The sequence below is a fragment of the Neovison vison genome, chromosome 9 (assembly GCF_020171115.1).
Source record: "Neovison vison isolate M4711 chromosome 9, ASM_NN_V1, whole genome shotgun sequence".
In the NCBI taxonomy this organism is placed as follows: Eukaryota; Metazoa; Chordata; class Mammalia; order Carnivora; family Mustelidae; genus Neogale; species Neogale vison.
Window position 1 is genome coordinate 1,552,178 of NC_058099.1, and position 18,575 is coordinate 1,570,752.

The following is an 18,575-nucleotide window of genomic DNA, read 5'->3' on the forward strand; positions in this document are numbered from 1 at the left end:
CCCAGGGCCTCCCCACGGTCACAGTTGTGTCCTCCAGTCGTACCCCCCACTTGACTTTCCCCCCATCCCCCCGTCGCCGGCCTGCCTGCAGCCCCCGTGGGTTACAGCCGCACTGTCCACGGCGGCCTCCTCGCCGGCCTCCCTTGCTGCCACGTCTCTGCATTTCCGGTGCCGAAGGATAAAACCTCCACGGTGCCGGCTCCGAACCTTCCACGGAAGGAGCACCATGGCCACGCTTCCCCTGAGCTCTCACCGCCCACCTGCACAGCAGGTCCTCGTGAGGACCGGAAGGCCCGGCCCGGCTGCGGTGGGCCAGGGGACCCAAGGGCACTGTGGAGCTGCCTCCTGCAACCTGTCCCAAAGCCACACAGCCCTGGGCGGGGGCTTCACGGAAACCGGGCACCCGGACTCCCAGCCCAGGGCCTCCCTGTCCCCAGTGGCCGGGAGGGCTGACCGATGGCACTGCCTTTCTAACCCCCAGGGCAGATAGGGCCTCTCATTGAGGAGAGGCGCCAGGACACTGGATTTTTCCTGAACGTTCCTCCCATCTCGGGAGGGAGAAAGGGCACTTAGCCATTTTTGCCACCAGCTAAAATATTTCAGTCTCAGATCAAGAAGGAATGCAAGCCGGAAACAGCACACGGCTCCGCGCCAGACGGATCTGGTCTGTCCCAGGGAAGCAGGACAAACAGGGCGCTCTTGGAAACCCCGGGCAGGAGGGGAAAGGCCCGGCCCCTCCTTCGTCTTGAGCCCAGAACCAGCTCCTGCCAGCTTCAGACCCCAGTGTGGGCCTGCCCTCGGCCCAGGCGAGGCGCTCACACGTGTGCACCCCACCACGGGCCAGGGGCCAGGCTCCCCTAACTGCATGAGTGCCCGAGATTCAAAAAGAGCAGCGCACACCCGTGAGGGATCTCGCGTCAGAGGCCCAGCTGACAGCCTCATCCGGTCATCCTGAAAGGTCGTCCTTGGGGCCTCCCCTCACCCAGGGCCTGGGCTCCCAGGGCCAGGAGAGAAAGGCCAGGCCCTGCCTTGGACCCCCCAGAGAGCCAGGAGGCAGGCCTGTGTCCCCATCGGCACAAGGGCTCAGCCTGAGGCTGCTAAGGCCCACCCTTCCACCTCCTGCCTCAGGGACCGTTCCTCCCCACGTGCCTGCCCTCTGAGCACCCTGGCTGGCCCTCTCCGGACCCCAGGACACAGGGGTTGGCCTGGGGCTGGGGCTGCGGTCACCCTGAGCTCCCTCTGCCATCTCGCACACCTGCCAACCTGCCACAGTGCCCGGTGAGGACCAGCCGTGCCCTCCACACTGATGGGAGCCCCACCTGGGGGACCTGAGGGTCACGGTCCCCGTGGGCTCCAAGTACCCTGCACATGCCCAAATGCAACACCCCCAACTCCGAGCTTCCTGGCTGGCCAGCCACGGGGCACTGGCACCACGTACGGATCAGAAACTCTAACTGGAGATGTAACTCATAATTAGCCTTTCATTAATTAAAAATGGGAAAACTAATTACTTAATAAATGCCATTGGCTTCATTTGCGTCAAATTTGAAAACGTATTTTCCTAAGAGGAGAGAATATTCACAAGGGTCCCCGGAGGGCAAAGCCAGGCACATGGACTCAGCAGGTCCCCTGATGACCTTGGCCCTCAGCCTCCAAACTCCACCCCCCCTGCCCCTCCCCAGACAGCCCGCCACATAGGAGCAGAGGCTGGGGGTCTGTCCCTCTCAGCACTCTGTCCCCGGCATCTGGCCTGGCTGGGCACTCGCCCCTAGGTGGCTGTGGAAGAGGGGCAGGGGGTGGCTCTGGATGTCCAGGAGGAGAGCTGAGTCTCGCTCTACGGTCGCTGGCCTCTGGGTGCCAAACCCAGACACAGTGGGACCCATCTCCTGACCGCTGTGTCCCCCGGCCAGACCGAAGGAATGACGGCTGCAGCCGGGCTCCAGCCTGAGCTCGGCCCTTCTTGGACGTGACACGGAGCGTACCCGGTGCCTCCGGTCTAGACAGACCCAAGAGTACCCGCCTTCCCTGCCCCGACCTGTGACCTGCACTGCACGGAGCGGGAGACCAGGATCAAAGGTGTCCACACCTTCCATGCCACGCACAGCAGGCAGCCAGCAGTGCCACCGAGGCTGCGGTCATAGCCACTTCACTCCCAGGAGGGCCCCATGATGGCCACCGTGTTTGCAAGGCTGTGCTGAGTCCGGTACGTCCACACAGCCTGGGCCAGGGGCGCACCTTCGCAGGACAGCCGGGGACGGTCCCAGTGCTGGCTGGACCAACGTGAGGGGCTGGCCTTGACCTCCCGCACCGGGCCTTCTCGTCTGCGGACTCAGCCGAGCCCACCCTTGTTCACACTCTCTTTCCACGTCCGCTGAGCCGCCCGTCACCAGGATGACCAGCCGTCCCCGGGAAGCGGCCATCGTATCTGGCACCAGGGACCCCTGCTGCGTCTGGGGGCAGCCCCTCGGCATCCCGGAGGCCACCCCGGGGAGCGGCCCCACCGCGTTCCCACGAGCTCCTCCCGCTCTACCTGGCTCCGTGCAGAGGCCGGGAGGAAGCCCCAGGCCCGAGCACGAACAGCAATGAGCCGCTGATTAACACGGATCTCCACAGAGCCCGTCCGCCGAGGCGCTCACGCTTCATGGAAATTCAGCCACGAGCAAGCACCGGACGTGAGGGTTGTTCAGTGGCTGCAGGTAGCAGTCGCCGTGATGCTCCTAGCGCCGGCGGGCAGAGGGGCCGGGAGACGGTGAGCCTCTCTGGTCCCAACCAGACAGCACACAGGGACAGAGGGGGCTCCAGCTGCCGCGAGCCCTGGAATCCCGGGGCTCCTGGTCCGTCTGGGGCTGGTGAGGGGCCCGGGCACCCTGAGGTCTCAGCTCAGTCTGCAGCTGCTGGAACCTTCTCCTCCGACTCCTCTGTTTCTGGGAGGCTCGGGGCAGCCCCCACCTCCCCTACCTGGCTCAACTAAGGGAAAAGAATGCCCACCAGGTCATCTCTGCTTCCTTGGCTCTGGCAAAACTGTGACCCCAGAACTCTCTTCCCAGCCGGGGTCACACACGTCGGGAAGGGGCCTGACGCCCCCATGGGAAAGCAGACGTGCCCTGCGGACCAAGTGCCCCCCACGGGGAAGGCGCTGGGGGTGGGTGACTTTTAAGGATGGGGACCTTGAGGCCGGTGAAGCGGGGCCTGGACGGGCTCTTCTCAGACTGACAAGCAGACGTGGCCACCCGGCAGACACTTCTGTTCCCTTCCTGTTTGTCTTCAAAACAAACCACTGCCCTCCCTCGAACAGATGCTCCCACGACTCACTACAAAAGGGGCCAAGACCGCCCAATGCAGAGGGCAGTCTTTTCAAGAAACAGAGCTGGGAAATCTGGATGTCCGCATGCGAAGAACGGGACAGTTGGACACTGACCTCCACTGCATACAAAAATTAGCTGGACATGGAACAAAGACCCAAATGTAAGACCTGAAACTATAAGGCTCTTGGAAGTAAATGCAGGAGGGGCACCTGGGGGGCTCAATCATTAAGCTTCTACCTTCGGCTCAGGTTGTGATCCCAGGGTCCCGGGATGAAGCCCCACATCAGGCTCCCTGCTCGGCGGGGAGGCTGCCTCTCCCTCTGCCTCTGCTGCTCCCCCTGCTTATGTGCTCACTGTTAAATATGTAAACAAAAAATAAATAAATATATATATAAAATCTTTTTTAAGTAAGAAGTAAACGTAAGAGAAAAACTTCCTGACACTGGATTCAGAAATGATTTATTGAGCAAGGCACCAAAAACAGAGGCAACAGAAGAAAAAACAGCTACATCTGACTTCAAACCCTGTCTTTCATGCATCCAAGGACACTTCTTGGGAGAGTGGAAAGCAAGCCACGGCATGGGACAGAGTGCCTGTGAATCACGTGCCTCTCAGGGGTTCATAGCCTGAATATATAAAGAGCTTGTACCACTCAACAACAAGGAATGGATTAGAACATGGGCAAAGGCCTTGAACAGACATCTCCCCGAAGACGACATGAGAAGGTACCCAACATCTCGAACCATGAGGAGAATGCAAGTCAAAACCACAGTGAGATCCGACCTCACGCCCTCCGGGGTGGCTGTATCTATCTATCTCTCTCTCTCTCTCTCTCTCTCTCTCACACACACACACACACACACACACACACACACACACACTAACCAGTGCTGGCGAGAACGTGCAGAGCTTGGAGCCCTCGTGCCCTGCTGGGAATGAGAAACGGTGCAGCCGCTGTGGAAAATATTAGAGCAGTTCTTCAAAACACGCACAACCGCCATGGCATCGGCCGGTCCCCTTCTGGGCAGGCGCCCGAAACAAATGACAGCAGGAGCCCAAACAGCGACTCGCACACCCGCGTCCCCAGCTGCACTGGCCACAACAGCCGGAAGGGAGAGATGGCCCAGATGTCCATCCACAGGGGACGGGCAAGCGGCACGTGGCGTAGCCGTACAAGGGCATACAACCCGACCTTTACAAGCCGAGGGACGGGACGGACCCTGACAGGCGCCACCACGTGGGTGAACCTCGGACACGGGACGCTGAGGGGAAGACGCCGGACGCAAAAGGCCACGCGGGACGGGATTCCTGCCTCCGGAAGAGGCAGAGACAGAGAACAGATGCGTGGTCGCCGGGGGCCGGGGCATGACACAGGAGAGACCGTTCCCTCCTGGGGCACCGAACCAGTTCTGAACAAGACGGCGGTGGCGGGCGCACCGCGCCGTGAATATGCAGAACGCCTCTGGACGGAACCCAAAAATGGCTAAAATGACCCATTTTATGTTCTACCCATTTTATCACAACAATTTCTTTTAAAAAATTAAAGTCTGGGCACCTGGGTGGCTCAGTCACCGAAGTGTCGCCTTCAGCTCAGGTCACAATTCCGGAGTCCTGGGATGAGCTCCGCGTCAGGCTCCCAGCTCGGCAGAGACGCTGCCTCCCCCTCCCTCCGCCTGTGCAGGTGAGTGCACACAGCACAAGCTCCCTCTCTCCCAAATAAATGAATAAAATCTTTAAGAAAAAGAACAGATTTTTAAAAATAAGGAAAAGAAGAAAGAAAGTCAAAAAGGACCACCCAGGCAGGATACATAGCCACGGGCTCCAGCCCAAACTCCCTGATCCTTGAATGGGGCAGGGGGGTGGAGAGCCCAAACGATGCAGCCTTCTGGGGGGCGGGTAGGAGGGGGTAAAGTTTTTGGAACCGCCATGGGGCCTTTCCCCACTGGGTCCTGGCAGCCCTCCTTGTGATTCAGAGGAGACGCCCCGCCCCCACCATCTCAGACCCGACCCTGCTGCTGGTGCCTGGTCGCTGGGGGTGGCCGAGCCCTCCTTGCCTTTGCAACAAGGAACATTGCCCGGGAAGGGCCTCCCAGGGTGCCAAGAAAGGATACCTTGTCGCAATTAATTATTCACATTTTGCTACTTTTTCCCTCTCCCCTTAGCCCTGCTCTGCATTTTTTGCTGCAAACATCAGCCTGTCAGGCTTCAACAGAAACAGTGCCTTGGAGCCCTGGGGAGAAACAATTAGCCAATTAATATTTAATTAACTGCGGACAGACAAAAAAGGCACGCATGAGTCACTCCAGGCCGGGCTGAGAAAACGCTAACTCTTGGCTGCTCGGGTAGGGCTGCTGGCAAAGCCAGACACAGAGGGAGGAGGACTCCGACAGGGACAATGGGCGCGCCCAGGATGACCCCCACCAAGGGATCACAGATGGGGAAACTGAGGCCCCGATGTGCGGCCTGGGCGCTTCCTCCTGGCCCACCTCCTCCATCCCCAGCTTCTCTGTCAGGTGTGACGGAGTCCAGAGTCCCCACGTCCTCTCTCCCCAGAAATGAATCGTGAGCAAGAAGGACGTTAAAAGGTCCCCATGGCTCCTCAGCCGAGGCCCCTCTTGGAGAACTCTCGGGCCAGGTGTGGGCGCCACCCCCTCCCCGGGACCCTGCCCAGGGGTTTGGAGGCACTGTCACAAGGGCGCAAAGGCCCCGGGCCTCACGCACAAGGGCTGCCCACCCCACACCGGGGGCCCTGGGGGCAGACGCAGGCCTCCCAGCGCGGCTCCGCACACCTGTTCGTTGTCAGGACTCGGTACAGAAACCGAAACGCACCCCCCACTCCCTCCACCACCACGAAGGCGGGGTCAGCCAACAGCTGGGGTCTGGAAGCAAAGAAAACCACTTCCAGCCGAGTTAGGAGACAGCGGGTCAGCGTGTGCACAGATGTGTGCACACGTGTGCATGTGTTACACGTGTGTGTGCGCAGATGTGCGTGCACATGTGCACATGTGCGTGCGCGTGTGTGCATCTGGCTGTCCGGGTCCCCGGAAAGCAGGTGGCTCCTGGCAGCAGGAAGGGACGGTCCGCAGACAGGAGGAGGCACGGTTTGGAGCAGGAAACCGGCACCACTAGCCCCACACTGGGCCCTGCTCTGCCTGGGGCTGCTCCTCCCGCATGGCGGCCACGTCTGAACAGTGAGTGTGCAGCGGACTCGGCGTCCGGAGTGCCTTGCTGACGACACACAAGCAGTCGCCACAGGGTCACTGTCTGTGAGTCCTCAGACGAGCCTTGAGGGAGCAGCCAGGGCTCTGCACCCCGCAGGGGAGTGAACACACACCGGAGGAGCCGGGCGAGCACGTGGCAGTGCAGGGCCAGACAGAAGGGGTGTCCGATCGATGTCCTGAGGCTGCCTGCCCCTCCTCCCCTGACCAGACAGCACCCCAGGGACTCGCTCATCGATGCAGACGCTAAACAGAGAAATCAATGATGGGGCTGACGCAGCACAAGCTGGACGGGGTGAGGCTGGTGCTGGGCGACAGGAACCACCGGCACGCCCCGCCCCCGCCAAGGCCACCAGCCACCTGCTCAGCGGGGCAGGGGACAAGGGCACCACCCTGAGAGCAGCAGGTTCCAAAACCAGCGCACACGGCCGCACCTGCCAGGCCCTCCTCCGCACTCCTCAAAGGGACAGCCGGGCTGCAAACCCATTTTACAGATGGGGAGACTATGGCCCCAAGAGGTGAGGTGACTTCTGAGTCCCGCTAAGTGTCCTCTGGGCACCACTCCGTCCGGAGCTCTGAAAGCCGTCTCAATGGCTCCGTCCCCACCTGGCTTCTAGAAGCATTCGTGCTGCCAAGAAGCCCTAGGACAGTGGTGAGCGGGATTGGTGGGAGAAGCAGAGGGGGTGATGGCAACAACAGGAACACAGGGAGGTCTGGCAGAGCAAGCCGGCTCTGTCTCGTGGGCCCACTCACCAGCAGACCGCTGGGGTGCTGAGGTCTGTGCTGATGGGCTGAGTGGGAAGACACTTGCCCCAAGCACGAGGGGAAGGGCCCCTGTGTCCTACAGACAGAAGTTAAGGGGGTACGGGGTGAGGCCACAGGTCCAGGCTCTGGACCCAGCCAGGGCAGTAGGAGGGCCGGCAATGCTGGCAGACGTGCCCCTGCTTCCCATGCCCAGGACATCATCCCGCATCCCACAGCTGCAACCAGGCCTGCCACAAACCGCCCCCACCAAAGCCCCAGTCCTGGCGAGGGCGGCCTGGGCTGTTACGGACCACTGGTTTCAAACTACATTCTTAGCCTCTTTGGAATCCTTAAAGCAAAATGCCAGGCAAATGCACCATGGAAAGCAGGTAAGAGCAGGCTCACTCTGACTCAGCAGACCCTGCCCTCCCGGCCTCCTCCCGGCCTCCTGAGAGGCCAAAGTGGTTTGAAATCCCCTGCAGGACGGGGAATTGGCTGCACCTGTTCTGACCTTCGTGTGGGAAGACACGAAGTCGCTGCCCCGCGCCAGCGCTTCCTTGCTTTGGTCCTCTTGTGGCCTCTCCCGCAGCAGGACAGCCCAAGGGCCTCCACTCGGCCCCTCCGGCCTCCACACCGGCCTCGAGCCCAGCTTCCCGACGCCCCCTGCAGGCGGCAGAACCCCTCAGGGCTGACCACGGCCTCTCCCCGCGTAAGGCCGCCTCACCTGGAGGAAAGGAGGGGGAGCCAGAATCCGCCAGCAGGACCCCCACAGCCCCCGACCGCACCATCACTGTGGGGCTCGCGTACCTCCCTACTTCGTGAGGTCCCTGAGGGCTCGGGGAGCCAGAAAGCGGGGACGGGGCAGCCGGCGTCACACCCTGACTACGCAGCGGCCTGTGGGTCCACCCCAGCCTTGCCGACGGCCGGCTCTCACCACTGCTCCAGTTTCTGAGCCTAGAAAATGTCTCCGTGAACCATAAATTGGAGAATTAGGCACACGTGTCGGAGGCCATGCAGACCTTCCTCGAGGGCCGTCCGTTCTGCCCAAACGGAGGCTAAAGTGAGCCCCACTGACCGGGGCACCTGCGGGTCCCGGGCAGGTAGGGAGGCCTGGGCTGGGCTGGGGCAGCGCCCACTGGGCACTATAGGGTGTCCTGTAGGGGGAGGGCCTGGAGGGCCACCAGATGCCCAGGCCCCCCAGGCCCCTGCAAGGCAGCTGACCCACCGAGGGCTCCAGGGTATCCTGACCAGAGGCTTCCCGGGCTTCTCCTGTAAGAACCACGTAACCACACAAAGGCAGACCGGCAGGCGCCCCACGTGCAGAGTGAGATTCTGGACACCTGTGGGACGTCAGTGACCCAAGTCCCCACGGCCAGGAGGTGGACGGCGACAGGCACCGTGGTGGTGCCGCGCTCCAGGGAGCCGGCAGCGAGGGGCACGCCACCCCTCAACAGTGAGATCTGAACAGAGACCCCACAGCGGGGAGGAAAGCAGCCCTGCAGCCACGGGAGAACGTGGCGGGCGGGAGTGGGGGGCCTGCAGGCGAGCCCAGAAAAGCGAGTGAGTGCAGCAGAAGCGGGCAGCGGGCCAGGGAGGGCCATTCCCTGCGGGCTGGGGTCGGCATCCTGCTGTGAGGGGCGGTGAGGACGCCCCACGTCGCCACGCATGGGAAGATCACGTGAGCCGACCTCGGGACCCAGCGCTCTCCAGGGACCAAAACACCAGAAAAAAAATCACAGAAACTGCGGTCTCACCAGGATCTTCTCTCCAAAATTCCCAACCACCTTGCAAGCCAGGGCCGTGGCGTGCCCTGGAAGACCCAGCCGAAGCGCGCCCCCTCCGCAGCCCTTCCCACGCCCGCTCCCACGCTGGGCCCCGTGCACCCGACAGAGGCACGAAGGGGCAAGAGGAAGGGTCCACCTGCCGCAGATTTTCCTACCGGCAGGCCCCTCGGCTCACGCGCCCCACACGCACCGCCCAAACTTAATCCCTTTACGGTGAAAACACCGGGGGAGCCAGTTCTCCCGTCCTCCTGCTCCCGGGGGATGGAGCCTGCTGGGGGCCCAGCGGGAAGAGGAGGAAACCAGTGCCACCCCGACCGGGCCCCGCGCCGCCCGACCCCGCCGAGACCTCACACGCCGCGCGAGGGGCCACAGTCTTCATCCCATCCCTGCAGAAAGGAAAGCTCGAGGAGCCCAAACCTTCGCAAAATCTGGACCCCCACCCAGGTCTAGAGGACAGGAAGTCCCTCTCTCTCTGGCCGGCCACCCCCACCACCTGGCTCTAACAGAACCCACACAAGAGAAGGCTCCAGAAGGCAAGCACCTGGCCAGCTTCCCCTGGTGAGCCGACCGGTTCCTTCGTGGCTGGCCGCACCCAGGGCTCCCGCAGCCCTCGAGGGTCTCCAGGGGTCCACCTGTCCGCCACCCCCACCAAGGCCTCTGTGCGGGGTTTCGCCAGGGAGTAGAGAATCCGGCCTGCCCCTCCCAGCACTGCTCCTGGGTCAAGTACACACCTTCTGAAGCTTCGTGGGCCCCAAACGCCAGCTCCCTCTGCACCTGCCCTGCTCAGCCCACTCTGCCCCCTCAGAGAGGCCAAAGGAGAAGCCCAAGGGCCTGGGGCCGGGCCAGTCTGTACACAGGCAGAACGCAGGAACCCGCCCCAGCTCTCCAGAGCGGGGAGGGGGCTTAGTCTGCCCCATGACACAAGCCGTGCTCGCTCTCAGTGCACGGGATCCTCCCCGCCACGAAATCACAGAGAAGGTCCAGTGTCACGGCTGAGAAGTGGGCCAGGGCCCGGCATCTCCTGGGGAAGTTCTAGGATTTCCACTCTCTCCGTTCTTCTACAGTTGATGGTGCAGGAGCTAATCTGGGCCTCCCCGTGGAGGGCAAAGACCACGTCTCTCCCTTTTATCTCTACCATAGTGAGTGCTTCACAAATGCGCAGTATATTAAGTGCTTAATGGCTGGGGGGGACGGTAGATGGTGCGCGGCTGGGCAGGTAGGTGTGTGCACGGGTGTGCAAACGGCTGGCTGGGTGGGCAGAGGAATGAATGAGTGCACCAATGCCTTCTCTCCCCAAGGAATGACTCCAGCAACACTGGAGATGGGAAGCTGAAAAGCAGCTGCTTGGAAACAGCACAATGAAACCCGGACAAGGACAGGGTCCGCCTTCCTGCTGGCGGGGACTCAGCGCTCGGGGGCCAGCAGTGGGGGTCCGGGGGAGGGCAGAGGGGGCAGTCGCGTCTTCACGGTCTGACGTGAGTGAGGGCGCCCAGGCCCACCCGGAAGAGTCAGGCTGAGCCGGTGGAGCTCCTGGAGGGATCCTCAGAAGGCTTAAGCCGGGCCCATGGGAAACTCCAGAAACATCCCTGAAGAGACACACAGAACCTACGCTCCGTCTCTGTGCCCAGACAGAGCTATGCACGGGGACCTCCCTGCCAGACCCCTCAGAAGAAAACACCCGAATAAAGACCAGACGCACTCCTTCTCACCAGCATGCCAGCAGCCTGCCCTCCGGCCCGCCGCGGCGCCCCACCCAGCACCACCCTCCAGGGGAGGAAGAGTCCCTGTGCCTCTGGGTACCAAGCCTCGGGCTCTGAGGCTCTGCTGGGATTGTGGTTTTTCCCAGGGCATTCCATCCCGGGACATCAGGAGGGACTAGCCGAGCAAACACACTTGGGGCAGTGGGCGCCTACAGGGGCAGCGCATCCCAGCGCCCCAAGCTTCTGCCGGTCCCCAGCTTGGAAAGTCTAACCACAGGTTTACTTCAATGAGAAACACATGTGGGGCAGGACGAGCTAATGAGGAGACGCTTAGCCAGATGGACGGGCAGGAGGGGCCGCCATGCAGCCAAAAGGAGGTCAAGGGACCAAGGAGAAGGGACGCGAAGAACACAGGGACCCGGGGCGTGTGCGGGGCTGAGCTGAGCTCCGGAAACACAACCCCACTTCCTGCTCGGCACAGCTCGGAGGGCGGGAGTCTCACCACCCTCTCACAAGTGGGATTTGGAGAAACTGAGTCAGCCACTTGGGCACCGAGGCTTGCCGGACTCAAACCCAGCCCCCAGGCGTCCGCAGTCCGTGTGCTCAGCCCTCTGGCTCTGTCTTCCAAAGGTGCGGACTTAACGAGTAAAATAATAGAGGACAAAAATCAGAGGACACAGGTCTACAAGGGTCTAGTTCTCTTTCAGCCAAACCTGGGGCAGAGACAGTGACAAACGCTCGGCATTTCAGGAGCCCGTACGGAGGGCTGGACGCCTCGCCACCTCCCACAGGGCAAATGGAGGTCAGAGGCACCGGGGTCACCTGCCAAGTCACCCAGCCGGTGAGCAGGGCCAGAATGTCAATCAGTCTGACTCGAGGGTCACAATGTGGAAAGCAGAGGGCGGTGGGGGAGCTCTCCCCTAGCCCTGCCCCGCCCAGAGCCAAGGGGCCTCGGTGCACGGCATGAACCCAGGCCCCCCCGCACACAGCGCCCAGGTCCGAGGCGTCACAGCACCTCCATTCCTGGCAACGCCCCGCTGCAACTGCAAATGGAGACAAATGACAAATGCACAGCCCACTCCCGGGTTCCACTGCAGAGGCCGCGGCGTGGCAAAGCAGCACCGATGTCCGTCACTGTGTGATGTGGGCAGACCGGGGACCAGCGCTAGCCGCAGCCCCGACGCAGCCCCTCTGCGTGCTGCTGGGACACCGCCCTGGCGCCAAGCAGCCTCCCTGAACCTCTGAGGAGCACGAGGGCCCCCCCCCGCTGCACACTGCACGGCCACACAGTCGGTGGGTCGTGTGACGGGAGCCTGAGCTACGTGAGTGGGCGTCTGTCTTACACCGTCGTACTCAGCGGCAGCACATCAAAACCAAAATGCAATTATCGACTGTCTCCCCACCCCCCGCCGGCCGAGAAACGAGCCTGGCCAGGGTGTATCCTGCCTTGTCTTCCACGCGGTTATCGCAAACAGCAGCTCTGTGCGTGAGTATACACCACGTACGTGCGTGTGCGTGAGTATACGCCACGTACGTGTGTGTGTTCGTGAATATACGCCACGTACATGTGTGTGTGCGTGAGTATACGCCACGTACGTGTGTCTGCGTGAGTATATGCCACGTACGTGTGTGTGCGCTCCTGGCTGCTACGTACGTGTGTGTGTGCTCTCCCGGCCAGGGCACTGCCGTACACAAGGAGGAAGAACGGGAGAGCGGCTCCAGTCCCTTTGAAAGCAGCCCCGGGAACTGAGAAGCCCACTGATGGGACAGGACGCCAGCAAGACCCAGCCCAACCTCGGTGCTTCGGCCCCAGCTCACGTGCCCGGGGGCCCAGGGAGGCAGGCGGCCGGGAGCCCCAGACAGGGACATCGCAGCAGCAGGGACTCCAGTGAGCCCTTCTGGGGGAGTGGAAACCGCTCAGAAGGGGCGATCGCACAGGGATGGGTTCTTGTGGGGGTCTGGGAATCTCCTGTCTATCAAATTCCAGAACGCGGGGAGGGGACCATCAGGCCAGGTGTCTTATGGGCTACTGCCGGTGACCGCAGCGCCTCGAGGAGAGGGTCGTCTCGGAGCCCACGGGGCGGCACTCGCAGCGGCAGACCCAGAAGCCCCCCCGCCTTTCATAAATGATGCATCACAGCACATTTCCTCAAACACCCAGTCCCCGATAATGCTTCTCAGACAAATTAAGCAATAAATATCTTCTGATGTTTCCCATCAGCAGGTGGAAACGGCTCCTCGGGCAGTCCGGGAAGCGGCGGTCTGGCAGAGCCTGTGCCAGCAGCCCGGTGTGGGGGGAGGGGGCAGGACGCGCTGCGGGGGGAGGGGGCGGACACAGAGAACGGGGACCCCCGGATCGCAGGCAGCACAGAACCACTTCCTCCCTCCTGCCCCCAGCCTCCACGCAGCGGGAGATATCACGGCCCCCCATCCCAGCCACGTCCAAGGAGTGGCCTGGGACCACACGTGAATCTCACGTGGCTGTGAAGGCAGGCTCGCCACGAAGCCAGCTCAGAAAGGAGCTGAAACCCCCGGCCCCCGCCAGCCCGCAGACTTTGCGGCTGCCCCACCTGGGGTCGTCCCTTGGCCGGACCCAGCAGAGCTTCTGAGTTGTCTGCCACGGACCCAGGGGAACCTGGGGCTTCGGTCATCAGCGACCCCCCCCCCCCGCCCAACACACGCTTGCAGCCAGAGACCGCTCCGCTTGCTTCTGGCATAACCACCATGGCCCCTTCCACACGCACCCCGATAACCAGAGCACCTTCCGCATCTCGGCCCCCTCGCAGGAGCTGGGCGCCCCGTCAAGAACCGGAGATCCCGGCAGCACGTGCCCCATCTCCACCCACATCCATGCCCGGCTTTCCCTCCAGCCCCCTGGACTCTCAATGCCTGATGTCACCTTGGGTGTCCTGCTACCCTCCGCCCCCCACGCGCCCTCCTGACTGTAATGCGTCCCCGCCTGCGGGTGCAGGGCACGGCCATGTTGGAGGGGCCAGGCCTGTCCCGTCCGGCCCCCCTGCACTGAGCCAGGGCTCGGCCCCCTCCGCCCGGACCCTGGAGAAGAGAGTACTCACCTTCCCAAAGTCCCGGACGTCGAAGAGGTCAAAGGGGTCAAACAGCTCGCTGTTTCGCAGCCCAAATTTGTCGTGGCAGACTTTCAGGAACGTACGGATGTTCTTCAAGCACAGGAACTGGAGAAGACAAGAGAAGACTGAGCCTCTGGGGTCTACGAGAAGAGCCACCGTCACCGCGAGCTCCCGCTTCCGGGAGCGGCAGAGACGCGTACTCCGGCCCTGGGCAGCCTCGCCCCCGCCGGCCTGAGGGTCCAGACGTCATGGGTGCCCCCGGCTCACCTCGGCCACTCATGACCCTTTGTCCCATACCCTGCCCAGAGGATCCAGCTTGGACGATGGGGACTGGAAATATGCTGGTTTGAGTCGGCAAAAACAGAGCACGATCCCACACGCACACACACTCACCACCTACCCCGGCACAGACCTGCCGCCATGGAAGCCGTCCCGTCCGCGGCACACCCCAGGAACGGCACACACCCGTCTCGGCGGGAGGCTAGGGGACGCACCAGGGCCAGAGCCCCACAGCCACAGCCGGGGCATCTCCTCCACCCGGCAACCCCACCTCTGAGCTCCCACCCGCACTGCGGTTGGTGGAGCCGCTGGGCTTGGGGGCTGAACGGGAAGGCCGGCCGCAGCCCCCGTGGGGAAGGAGCTGGTAAAGAAGGCAGGAGGGCAGCAGGCCAGGCGGCCTGGAGAGCAGGATTCGGAGGGGGCCCAGCCCCAGAATCGAATCCCATCCACTGATTCCCACCGCAGGACCAGTGACAGCAGCTTCGGCTCCTGAGGGCGGCTTTCCAACCGCATGTCTCGCTGGGCCACGGTGAGCACTTGGACAGCCCAGCAGTCCAGCTGGCGAGGGCGTCCCCGAGGCAAGGGCAGCGGCAGGCATGGCCCGGGGTCCCGGAACCGCAGACGCTCGTCCTTCCCGGCAGCCATTCCCTAAAGGCCAAGGGCTGGACAGCAAAACTGGAGCGCGTGCCGCCCACCGGAAATGCAGATGCAGGGACAGACGGAGACGAAGGGCAGCAGAAGTCCCACGCTACGGCGGGCCCGGCATCAACCGAGTGGCCCTCACCCCCGCCGCGCACCCCCCACGGGCCGTGCCCACCCCCCACCCGGGCTGGCGGCTCCTTCCGCCCCGGCCGCGGCTGGTCCCGGTCACGGCCAGCACGGGCTCACTGGCCTTGTGCGCACACGGTGTTCTCTGAACATGCGAGAGCAAACCGCAGGCGTGACCCGTCTCCCCCACACATCCGAGGCCCCGAAGAACAAGGACCCACTTCCACAATGAGAGCACCCAGGTCGGCGAACCCACACGGACCCCACCCGTCCTCCTCGACAGATGTACTTCCCCACGTTCCCTCAACAAAGGCAACCGCGATGTCCTGACAGCAAAGGACATTCCGACCCCAAGCCCAGTAATGCTTCTTGTCATGTCTCTTTCACGTCCGTGAGCCTGCAGAATTTTCCAGAAGGATGGATGCATTCCAAGCACCTGCTGCCCAGCAGGGCAGCCACGAGACCCACGTGCCACTGAGCACTTGAGATGAGGCTAGTCCAACCGAAACGGTACATTGTCGATTTTGTTCTGATTAATTCCTGTTGAGCGGCTATGGCTGCCGGTTTGGGCCTCAGACGGTCCTAAGTCTTGTCCTCCGGGACCTGAAGCTTCTGGACCGCACGGACGCAAAAGGACAGACGGGCGGAGCCCACGCACACGAGGCCAAGGTCACTGAGACGGGCAGCACGGCGGTGGGGCGGGTGGCTGGGCGCGCCTCCTGGGGACAGTGTCCGTTTGGGACGAGGAACAAGTTCTAGAAGTCAGAGCGATGATCGTGACCAACACCGTGAAGGTGCCTAACACGGCTCAGCTGTACACATAATAAGATGCTTAAACTGGGGGCACCTGGGGGGCTCCGTGGGTGAAGCCTCTGCCTTCGGCTCAGGTCATGATCTCAGGGTCCTGGGATCGAGCCCCGCATCGGGCTCTCTGCTCAGCGGGGAACCTGCTTCCCTCTCTCTGCCTGCCTCTCTGTCTACTTGTGATCTGTCTGCCAAATAAATAAATAAAATCTTAAAAAAAAAAAAGATGCTTAAACTGATAAATTTGGGGGCTCTGGGTGGCACTGTCAGCTAAGCAGCTGACTCCTGACATCGACTCGGGTCATGATCTCAGGGTCAGGGGATGGAGCCCCCATCAGGCTCCACACTCAGCGGGGAATCTATCCGATTGACATTTTCCATCTCATCTCCCTCTGCTCCCCCCCCAACAAAAAGGTCAATCTTGTGTATCCTGATTATACTGCAATAAAACAACAATTTTTAAAAAAGGGAGACGGAGAAAGAGACCCCACAGGAAGGCCACGTGCCGGTGGGGGCAGCGATCTGGGGGCGCTCCGTGCATCGAGAAAGGCCAGCGAGGGCTGGCAAACCGCCAGGAGCAGAGAGGCGCCCAGAGAGCCCAGCCCCCCTCCCAACCAGGCGTCCAGCCTCCAGAACCGGGAGGATGCATGTCCTCGGCTTCACGCCCCCCCGGTCTGTGGGCCAGCCACAGGCCGCCCCAGCCCCCACCCCCGGGTCCCGGCCAGTCTCAGACCTTCCCTCCCGCCCAGTAGCCTCAGCCCGGCTCCAGCTTCTACTAAGTATCCACGTTGTGCCGTCCTCGGCCTCCCATTTTTAGAGTTAATTACACGGCTACAAACCATAATCGCAGCCGGCGAGGCTTCCTCTCGGGGCTCAGGACGGGCGGGCACCCCTTGCCCTGCAGGCACAGCGTCTGTCTGCCTGGCCTCTCCCCGTGACAGCCGCGTGGGCCCCGTCATTCCAGGACCCGGCCCCACGCAGCTCGCAGCCCACAAAAGGCTGTCCCTGGGGACACTGAGGGACACAGACGGGTTCAGGCCCCCGGGAGAGGGATGCGGCAGCACCGGGCCCCACAGCAAAACAAGAGGAGGAGGCCTCATTCCCGGGGCGCATCTGTGCACCCGGCCGGCTCTGCCGCTCTCTGCCACGGACGCCTTTACTCCCCACCCTCCCATCATTCACCCCACTTCTCAGGAGGGGAAACTGAAGCTCCCTAGCAGGAGGTAGAGCCCAGACTGGATCCCACATCTGCTGCGAAGCAGCAAAGGTCCTTGGAGAGGACGGGCGTCCGTGCGTTCCAACACACTCCTCCTGTCCACTGCGCTCAGCACCTGGGTCCCTCTCGCAGCCGGCCTGCTCCAAAGGAGGAGATGCATGGTCCCCCCCGCCCCACCGCACCGTTGTACAGTTAGGGGAGTGGCCGGACACGAAGAGGGGCAGAGCGTGGAAGGGCCGGCCCTGTGTCCAGACTCCTGGCCCCTTCTCCTCTTTCCACTCAGCAGGGGCAGCGGGCCTGCTGTTTCTGCAGCTCAGGTCCACTCCTCTGACCGCCGGCCTCTCCCTCCCCACCACCCCTGGACGCAAGAGGACATGTGGCCGAGGCCCGGCCCACCCCAGCAGGGACGGCTGCAGACTCTGGGAGAGAGACTCCCGAGGGCCAGATGGGGAGAGGACACCATGGGCACAGCCCAGCCACAGGCTGAGTGACCGCAGGCAAGGAAAGGTCCAGACGGTGGCCAGTGCCAGGACGGAAGCTGCCCATCCTTGTCCTGTGACCAGAGAAGGTCTGGCTGGGGGCCGTGTCCCTGTGGCCACAGGCGTGAGTGCCCTTCTCTTTGCTGGGCCCTCCAGGCCCTCTCTGAGACGCAGCCGTGGCTCCACCAGCATCTGGAGATTGATGCTCAGCCCCAGAAGTCAGCTAAGTGGCCACAATAAGTGTCTGTCCCCAGAAACTGGCCCCTGACAAGCCGCCAGCAGCTCAGAGCGGAGTCGGCCCCCACTGTGTTTGTTCAGGGCACCACCCCCCGTCCCCCCAGCCCACGGGGAGGGCCCTGGCCACTGCTCCAAGAGGCGGGCCGCCCGTGCAGCGGACTCCTGACCCCCTCCGTCCCGCCCACTCAGCAGGCTGAAATCAGATTAGCGAGAACACATGGGCTCCGGGCCCAGCCACCCCCCCACTAGTCTCGCAGGGCCTGCTGCCCACTGTCATCTGTCCTTCACCCCCAAGAAGCCCGCCCCAGCGCGGAGATCCCGGACGTGGGAGGCAGAGCAGGCCCTGAGAGCCCAGATCCCACGTCTGAGCCACGAGGCCTCAGAGCACCCCTGGGGACCGGCTTCCTGGTCCCCCATGGCCACAACTCTTTGGTGGCCCCGAAACCGACTTACAGTCGGGGAGACACTGCCTGCTCTACGGGGAGACGTGGAGGAGACCTGGAGGGCTGGTGTCCAGGCAGGCAGGCTTCAGACCTCCGATCCCTCTCCCGTGGCCACTCGCGGGCGAGCTGGAATGGGACGTCGGACACCCAGGCCCCCAGAACTCACATCCACCTGGCTTCTGCCACCCACGCCCAGGGCCGCGGCTCTGCTCTGTCCCCTCAGGGGCTGCTCATATTCTCCAGCACAGAGAGGCAGGTGCGAAAGGGGAACTGAGGCCCCGCAAGGCAAAATCCTGGGTCAGCAGGCTTCCACTGGGGATGTGCGGTCTGAACGAAGCGTCAACGGAGGTAATGGGGTAACAGGGGGCCGGTGCTCCTGCGTGGCCGGCGGCATGCAGGCGTGGTCTAGCGCACGATCCCACCCAGCGCCTGCAGTGGCCCCGGGAGGCGTGGAACGAGACAGACCAAGTGAGGCTCGGAGAACTCGCGGGGAGGAGGGGGACCTCTTAGGG

The 18,575-nt window shown here is 62.8% G+C and overlaps 1 protein-coding gene across 2 annotated transcripts in view; it reads right to left on the reverse strand.

Annotated features, from left to right (window-relative positions):
- Positions 1 to 18,575, reverse strand: part of VAV2 (vav guanine nucleotide exchange factor 2) — a 144,914-nt gene that overhangs the window by 100,170 nt on the left and 26,169 nt on the right. For both annotated transcript variants that reach the window (XM_044264512.1, XM_044264511.1), the window contains exon 2: positions 13,826 to 13,942. In XM_044264512.1, the coding sequence (XP_044120447.1) occupies positions 13,826 to 13,942 (117 nt within the window). The remainder of the gene's footprint in view (positions 1 to 13,825; positions 13,943 to 18,575) is intronic.